At 41.5% G+C, this 9,273-nt stretch overlaps 1 protein-coding gene across 1 annotated transcript in view; it reads left to right on the top strand.

Annotated features, from left to right (window-relative positions):
- LOC104279477 (dynein heavy chain 5, axonemal-like) overlaps positions 1–8,969 on the top strand; it is a 154,944-nt gene extending 145,975 nt beyond the window's left edge. The window contains 3 exon segments of the mRNA XM_009876770.1: positions 2,558–2,766; positions 7,207–7,428; positions 8,737–8,969. Coding sequence (XP_009875072.1) covers positions 2,558–2,766; positions 7,207–7,428; positions 8,737–8,955 — 650 coding nt within the window. The 3' untranslated portion in view covers positions 8,956–8,969.
- Positions 8,970–9,273: the final 304 nt, after the last annotated feature.

Raw genomic sequence — 9,273 nt, 5'->3', positions numbered from 1 at the left:
GGCTGCATCAGCCTGAAAACAAGAAAAAAAATAGAGATGGAAGAATTTTTTCTTTCTTTGTTTGGATAGTAATGATCCCCAGGGCTCAAATGGAATGCTCTTCACTTGTTTTCTGCCCTTACTATGGTTGCTGAAAGTTGAAACCAACCCGTGTTGCATGATTTTTTTTCCACTTTTTCTGAATCCAGAGGATGAATAGAGTGTATGGTCTAATATTACATTTCTCTAGGCAAAGGAGAGATGTTGCAAGGTGGCTTCTTTCTTAAATGCTGGTGCTCTTGGTCATATGTTAAAGAAGATTTATACCCAAAGAGAGGTTTATTATTTGCATTATAAAAGACTCTTACTTATCTCAAACCTTGATTCCAGACCTGTCTACAAAGCCATTACAGAGGATGCCATGTATTGGGTTTGTGTGGCAAGGTTTTCGTAGTTGGGGGCTACAGGAGTGGCTTCTGTGAGGAGCTGTTAGAAGCTTCCCCTATGTCAAATAAAGCCAATGACACCCGGCACCACCACTGGCCAAGGCCAAGCCTCTCAGTGATGGTGGTAGGACCTCTGGATTAACATCCCATCAAGGTCAGTGAAGAAGGAGGGGGAGAAGGGGCTCCCAGCAGAGATTCTTCTGCAGCCCATGGTGAGGCAGGCTGTCCCCCTGCAGTCCGTAGAGGTTGACAGTGGAGCAGATATCCACCTGCTGCCCGTGGAGGACCCCACACTGGTCGATGCCCAAAGGAGGCTGCGATCCCATGGGAAGCCTGTGCTGGAGAAGGCTCCTGGCAGGACTTGTGACATTATGGGGGACCCACGCTGGAGCAGTCTGTTCCTGAAAGTCTACACTCCATGGAAGGGACCCATGCTGAACAGTTCATGAAGAACTGCAGCCTCTGGGAAGGACTTAGGTTAAAAAAATTCTGAACTGACCAGGGCCCCCATCCCCCTGCATTGCTGGTGGGGGAGGAGATAGATAATTTGGCCGTAAAGTTAAGCCCAGGCAGAAGGGAGGCGTGTTTTAATATTCAGTTTATATTTCTCATTACCCTACTCTGATTTGATTGGTAATAAATTAAACTAATTTCCCCGAGTCAAGTCTGTTTTTCCCCATGATGATAACTGGTGAGTGATCGCTCCCTGCCTTTATCTCAGCCCATGAACCTTTTGTTACATTTTCTGTCCTCTGTCCAGCTGAGGTGAGGAGTGATAGAGCGGCTTTGGTGGGAACCTGACATCCAGACTGGGTCAACTCACCACAGAAGGATAGGCAGTATTTTTTAATATTTCCAGTTTTGTAAAAGTTGATGGTTTTCTCTTAGCATTTGTTGCACAAAAAGAAGTGTGTATATAAGAGAGCAAGTCATTATGTGATAGATGAAAAAAAAGCCTATTTGCCATTGATATATAGCAGAAACTACCAGATTTGCACATACTGTTATGCAAATGTTTAAGGTAGCCACTGAATTCTTCTAAATTAAAAGCTGGTGGTTGGTTTTTTTTTTTCTTTCCCTTCCCCTGAACTGGGAATCTGCCAGCCTCAATGGAAGGAAAGGATTTGAAATGCTTACTCAGTACCAAATACCCACACAGATGAGTTTGGATGGGCTACTGCAGCTCTTGTTTGCTGTCACCCAGACTAATTCTCTTTCCTTTACATATTCTGTGGTGGAAGCCACCTAATTCTCTTTGGTATCTCATGTAAATCCTCGTGGTAATTACAGCAGTTGTGTGTATGATGATGCATTGAACATTGGTTTTACATTAATATTTAATTGGACTGGGGGCTACCAGGCCAGTTTCTGTAGTTTACAGTATTTTATCTAAAATAGAGAAGACATCCTGAGGCATGGCCATGCACCAGCTCTTAGTACTATTGAGAGTACAAACCAATAAGATGTAGGAACTTCTGGGACATGAAATGGTGTCACTGAAAAGTCATTGTTATAGTAAATGCCAATATTTTAATGGCAGCAACAATACTATGCCTGGAATATGTGGGTACGGACTGCCACGGCCAAAAAAAAATCTATAAAAAACCCTCTTGCCTCTAGGTTTATTCTATGTACTGCTTTCCCACTGAGAATCTTGGTAATGGAAATGTGCAAAGTTATCATTACTAACGGTGAATTTCATGAATATAATCACTGTTGGTACATGCTTAGGATATAGATGAATTGCACAGCATAGCTCTATCCTCGATTATGTATGTGGAAACCATTAAAATATATTAGAAAAATTAAAATTATTAATTACATCCCAAACACAGTGTGAATATAATGAATATAAATATTATGTGTGTGAGAGAAGGAATCATTTAAAAAAAAGTCTTTATTTCTGACCAGAATAACAGAAGAAATATCATGTATCTTGTCCCTTTTAACTTTGAATCAGGTCTTATAAATTTGAGCAAATTAACAGCAAACTGATAAGACTTTAGTGCAACAGGTGTGCAATTAAGTCACAACAAAAGAGGGTTTGTTAGACTCAGAATGTCATTTGGAAGTTTTAATTGCCTTTGCAAGCCAGAGGAAAGTTCATCCTGAATGTTTCACTTATCTTCCAGGAACCATAATTATGTCAGAAGAATTGCAAGATGCTTTAGATAATATGTATGATGCTAGAATTCCCCAACTATGGTTTAGGATTTCCTGGGAGTCGGCTACTTTAGGATTTTGGTTTACTGAGCTTCTTGAAAGAAACCAGCAGTTCAGCAGTTGGCTGCAGGATGGCCGGCCAAATCAGTTCTGGATGACAGGATTCTTTAATCCACAGGTAAGACTGGCAGACTGATCTTTCTAACTCCTATGTAACAGTTAAATTGGACCTTGAGAGAATTTCAAGCTGAATCAGTTGTGTAAACTAAATTCATTTTTTACCATAAATGTAGGATAAAACAACTTCAACATCTACTGAAGAAATTTTTGCTAGACCAAAATTATGTAACTGAAATAATGGAATGCATCTTCTGATTGCTTTAATTATAATGTGGAAATTACGTAATATATCTTTTCACATTTCAATGTTATCCTCCCTTTTTCACCTTCCTCTGTTACAGTAACCTGGTTTTCATTCATTGTATGAAAATCCCTTTGAGTACAGAACAAGATAAGTTTCAAACCTTTGACATAGGAAGAAGAGATTTGGACTTGGCTCTCAATCCTTGCAAATCAGTTCCTTGAAATGGAAGGTTTGTTATTTTTACCACTCCAGAATTGTGCCAGACTTGGTCTGCAGAGACGTGTAAAAAATACTGCCTCTGGCTTGCACTATCTAAAATAAAATAAGTGTACATACCTAGATGATGTGTAGTTTCTTTGTACAGCTATCCACACTCACTAAAGCTTTTTATGATTCACAGATGTTTGTGGGAAGAAGGAGTTGTGGAAGTGAGTCATTGTGAGAGTATCCAGCCAACAAGTTTCTGTGAAGCCTTAGCAAAGAGCTATTTTAAAGATCTATTTTAATCTCAGTACTTGTTAGCAATGCAAAAGCTAGCTGAAACAGCTGCCTAGAATAGAGAAAGCAACAGTGGCAAATAATCTCTAGGACCACTGCTGGGAAATATCCATCTATCATCTACATGGTCTGTGTCAGCTGTCTGCCGATACCATTTTACAGCATGGAAGTGTGCTCACATGGTCCCTGAGCAAAGGGTACCCAAGCAATAGCATGAGAGAGAGGAGCAGGAGTTTTAATAAAATTATTATGCTTCCATACTTGGTTTGTTGGCGACACACTCATAGTGGCACTCAGAATTGTTCCTAAGTCACTTTTGGGATGGTCAGGCTGGCTGCAACCCTAATAGCTTTTTGGGGTTTTATTGGTGTTCGTTTTTGCACTAGAGATGAGCAAAGGCTGGTACTGGTCATTTATCTGGCTTTTTTGTACTTTGGGGTTGTGTCAGTTCTGAAAACTTGCCAGCCCAAATTGAGCATCCTATAGGTTTTTTGATGCATGCATTTGGATTTCTCAAAAAGCTGCCAGTTAATCAGAGTAAAATGTCCCTGAACAAGTTCTGATTTAATAGACCATAGTAAGTGAGAAAGCCTCCAGAAATATAAAACCTAAACATATAATAGCATGTAGTTCTAAATGTTCCTAAATACAGTGTGCAGAGAAAAAAAATCCAAGAATAAGATGTGCTTACCTGATTTAAAAATTTATTTGTGCTGACAATCAGAAGCTTAAGAATCAGATGGTCATTGTTGTAGTCTCCGTTTTCTGTAACCCAGGCTGTGGGAGTGGTTCATTTCACAAGAAATGCACCTGGGCAAAGACTCCTTTTCTATTTAAATAGCCACTATTTTGTTTATAGGTGTATTGCTGTGTTTAAAATCAGTATTTCATGTGTTAAAAGAGCTGATTTTCTTCTTAAGGAAGTTAAGATGTTGAAGTATTAATGCTGCAGTCCTAATGGCTCCTGTGTAATACCTGAGAAATTGTCAGAAAAATCCTTTAATTTGTGAGATGAAATGCAGCTCCTCAGTAATTTGTAATTTGCCTACTTGCATAGATCTCTCTATCTGCTTTATAGCCAATGGATAAATGCCATGGCTAACACAGGACAATAAAGCAGATTTATAGCACTTGGAGAATGAGGCATTCTGGCAGTAAAAAATAATATAGGGCCTGAGTCTCCCTCCTCATGGTCTGTTTATACACTGGGATAAATTCAGTAATTTGACAGAAGTTAATCTTTATAGTGATACAAATGAGAGCAGGCTTGGGCTTCTATGGAAAAGAACACCACCACCATTTTTTTTCCCGCCGTGTGTCTGCATTGGACCAAAATAAAATAACTGGGGTGAACAAAACAAGAAGTGCCATGAATTTTCCTCCTTCCTGGAAGTTAACCCGATGTAACTGGGTTTTTTCTCCAAAAACCTTGACACTGTGCATATCTCGTTTCTGCTGTGCATATCTCATTTGGCTGATGCTGTTTTATTGTTTCCTTGTTTGCATCTCTGTATCCAGTGGCTGTCACTTGCCCTATATATGTAAAAGCCCTGTAAGGCAAAACTTTCTTTCTATTTGTCTAGCACGTGGTGTAATGAACCCTCAGCCTATTTCTAAGACCCTTAGAAGCCAAAGCAACGTGAATACCAATAAGCATACAAAGCACAATGCCTCCATTCTTCAGGGCCCACTTAATTCCAGTAAACCTGCCACAAATTGCTTGCTGTAGAAATTGCAAAGTAAGGAACAAACAAGGAACATCCTACACAAGGTAAAGGAGAGAATATAACTGTGAAACCAATAGACTTAGCTGATTTCCATGTTTCTTGTCATAGCTTCCATGGACGCCTGCTTCTCCCTCACTACAAGGTTCAGAGTTAGTTTGCATGGGTTGTTAGAAGGCAAAGGGATAAAGTTTTAGCAGCCTTCAGTAGGAAGGGCAGGGAGCAGTTTAGGAAAAGGCAGGTGAAGAAAAAATAAATCATTTTCCCTCTTTCTGAAATCTCAACATGCCCTGCTGCCCTAAAAAACCCACACAAACAAACAAAACAGGGCAAAGACTACCAGAAATCAAAATGAATGTCATGGCAAGTGATCCATTGTGTCCCAACAGAGGGTTTGGGGGTGAGCCAAGCCCTCAGCCGCACAGTGGCAAGCCTCTTGATTCTTTCTTGCTGTTTACTGTGCTGTTCACCAGCTCTGGGATACCCAGTTGGGCCTCCAGCTCACAGCTGCAGTCTTTAAACCCTGTCTAGGAGATACTCCGCTGAGCAGATAAGTGTTACAATTCCCATTGCTGACAGTGGGTCTTGCTGCCTCTGTAAGAACAGTTTGCAGTCTAAATGCTATCCCTGAAGACAACTCACAGCTCTGGGCTTACTTTTACTCTAGTGTTTCCACAGCACCTTTGAACTGATTCCCTTAATACAGTCATCACTCTGTCCTGTCCTCTTTAGACTCTTCTTTTTTAATATTTCAGTTTATCTGGGATCCAGTATCCCTCTGGGGCCTTCTGGCAGTGAACACTGTGTATTTTAAACTATTGGTACTAGCGTGTTTCTACTAATTAAAATTCCACAAATTAACTACAAGGATTCTGCTTTCACTTAATGGCACTGCTGATAGAAGAACTTGGCCTTTAATCCTGTCTCCCTTAGCTACATGCTAGAGTTCTCAGCTACTTCAAATGCAATTACAATTATCTGTGCTATCACTAAACCTCTTTAAAACACTTGTCCCAGGGTTTCTGGAATGATATTAATGAGAAGCAACCAATGTCAGTTAACTGAAACATATGAGTTCATGAATGTCATCATGCTCACAACTGGAAGAACATTGTGTAGCTGCAAAGTGCTCAGCACATGCAACAAGCACCCCGGTACCAGCAGCCAGAGTCTGGCCCCTGCGTTCAGCAGACCAGCGCACTCATGTTTTACATCGGACTTCTTTCTGTTCATTTGGCCCCAACAGTAGCTCAACAGAGCATCCCACAACGTGAATACTGAAGAAAAAGAAGCAGCTTGGTCAATTCCCTCATTGCTCCTGATCTGTATGAAACAAAACCCCAGCATCTTCAGCCTAGCTTGTCCTGTGATACCTCCTATCGTGAGATTGTAGCTCTTCAGAATAGAGAGCAAGTTTCATTCTGTGCTGCTGAAGTGCTACAAGTTTAAGTGGCAGGTGTCTACAATAATGTGTTATTGTTGTGTACTAAGGCTTTGCACTGAGCAAAGTGGCAGAGGCATTTCACTATTTAATTGCATGACTCCAGTTTGCACTTCTTTTGTATTCTGTAAAATGCTTCATGATTTGTTGACTGAAAAGCAATTTTACAATGTTGGTATAAGAAAAGGTGAGTAAGGTAGCACACAAAATACCAGTGTTATTTGTGACTTAGCAATTACCTGTATTTGGAACCTCACAAAACACATTAATCTGCAGTCTTGTAAACCTCTCTCCAGCTGGCTGGTTATGAAGCAGCTATGTGAGGTGAGGTGAATTACACCTGCAGCTACCGATATGTTAAATAAGCCAATTTGGTGGATTCTTAGCACCATGTCCAGACCAGGTATATAGGAATGCCTAGTACTGGAAAAATGTAGGAAAGCACTTGATTTGCACAACTGAATTTAGTTTTGTATGCAGATAAAATTTTGTGGGATAAGTTTTTATACTGCTTATGTCACTCATACGGGAAAGAAGTTTTGAATAGTTTGAGCATTTTAAAACACTCTATGTCACATTCAATCTCCTTAGGGATTTCTAACTGCTATGAGGCAAGAGACAACGCGCATGAATTTAGGAAAAGGGTGGGCACTCGACAGTGTTGTTCTACACAATGAAGTGACCAAGATGATGAAAGAAGATGTTGCTGGCCCTCCTCCTGCTGACATCGGTGGGGTTTACATATACGGCCTTTTCCTCGAAGGGGCAGGTTGGGACCGCAGAAACAGTAAACTGGTTGAGTCGGCACCAAAGGTAAGGACCGAGTGAGCATGACTGACTGTAGCATAATACGGTGTGCTCAGAGAACACCAAGAAGTACTTTGAGAGCCTGCATCAGTGATTTCACAGCAGCTTTTAAGAAGGTAGAACACTAGCAGGGCTGGAAGGAGGACAGAGTGTTTACACACCAGAGCTGAACAAAAAGACATCTGTCAGAAAATGAATTTAGGATGTGCTGCATTAAAGCTGATCAGATGCTCCTTGGCTTCAGGGGCCCTAGAAGCACAACTATGTTGGAATAAAATGGTACAACCTATAGTCAGCCTTCTTTTGACTGACCAAGTGGGAGCCTGTCACAACTTCCAAAGCCCAGGCCTGGGTTTGATGACAGCTGCTGTGGAGGTTAGCGTTTGGGTGACTAGAAATCCCTGACATTTGTTTTTGAATAGGACGAAGAGTATTAGTTCTGGGTTTATGCTCAGTTATCCATGCATAGAGTTACATTTTTCTGATGCGACTAAGCGGATTTAAAACCGAGCCATGGAGTAGCGATTAGATGTTGTGGTCACTGCCCAGGGAAAGCTGCCATTGTCTGTGCTGCTAAACTTTTTCCAAACCAGTGATAACTGTCCTTGAACTGGAGTTGAGGTAATTCCTCTCTGTAGTTAAACGCGTCTGTGTCTGGCTGAGAGCAAAGTTTTCCAAATGAAACCTGGCCAGCTGTAGCTTCTGGTAACAGCCGTTGCCTGGTTTGTCAAAAGACACCTTCAAATATGGCGATTGCTCAAGCACTCAGGACTGTTCAGGAAGCCTCCATGTTGCTTTTGGCTTTGGGTCTTTTTTTTTCCGTGCCAATGAATACCTCATATTACTGGAAGACCTGAGGGGATCTAGCCTGGATTAACACTCAAATAGCACCTTGGATCTTTGAAGCTGCACTGCCAGCAGTGCAGAGGTAACAAAGAAGACTGCTAAATGCAGCTGGGCCTTTGTAGTGCCAGTCCTGCTATTCAAGGAACAGGAGGTGGGGAAAGAATGGGGAACACTAGCCAGAGGGCAAACAGATAGGAAAAAGACAGTGGTCTCTCTCCCTCCTAGAACCACCCTGCTGTTTTTAGATCTGCTTCCACGGTGTGCATTTTTCCACGGTTCTGCAATCTTTTCCCTCCAGGCTTCTTGATGTTGTCCCTGAGTTGCCCTCTCTTCAAGTTACGGCACCTCTGCTGAGGTGCTGGTGCTTTTACAGAAGGCCATCACTGAACCTAGTTCCAGCATTTGGAGCTCAGACACCCTATCCTGCTTCTCTAATGCTGAGCCCTGTGTCTTTTTTGACATTCTCAGGTGCTGTTCACAAGTCTTCCCGTAGTCCATGTGTATGCTGTCAGCACAACAGCACTGCCTGACCCAAAGAAGCAACAAGGAAGCGTGTACTCCTGCCCTGTGTACAAAAAGCCTCGGAGAACAGATCTGACATACATTTTCTCTTTGTATCTGAAAACAGTGCAGAATCCTGATCATTGGACTTTACGGGGGGTTGCACTGCTCTGTAGTTCTAAGTAAGGACTAGCAAGTAGCTGTTAAAAAAAGAAAGAAAAAAAAAAAGAACCACCTAGGAAGATGAATTTGTAGCCAGCAGGACTTTTGCTGTTATTGGCACAGGGGTGTCTGACTTCTCACAGGGGCATGGTAATTAACAGGTGACGTACGGACGTTGTGTTAATCACACATAGCTCAGTTTACTCTGCTCACAGCAAAAATGCTAAATGTATTTAACCTGGAAATATCAAAGGGAAAACAGTTACAGGTGTTAAATTTGGCAACTGTTATAAAGTGAGTGAGAATAGAATGAACTAGCTTGCTCATAACAGAAACACCAGG

This window comes from Apaloderma vittatum, unplaced genomic scaffold (genome assembly GCF_000703405.1).
Source record: "Apaloderma vittatum isolate BGI_N311 unplaced genomic scaffold, ASM70340v1 scaffold6279, whole genome shotgun sequence".
Classification (NCBI taxonomy): Eukaryota; Metazoa; Chordata; class Aves; order Trogoniformes; family Trogonidae; genus Apaloderma; species Apaloderma vittatum.
The sequence above is the reverse complement of the archived record's forward strand: the minus strand, read 5'-3'. Positions and strand labels throughout refer to the sequence as shown.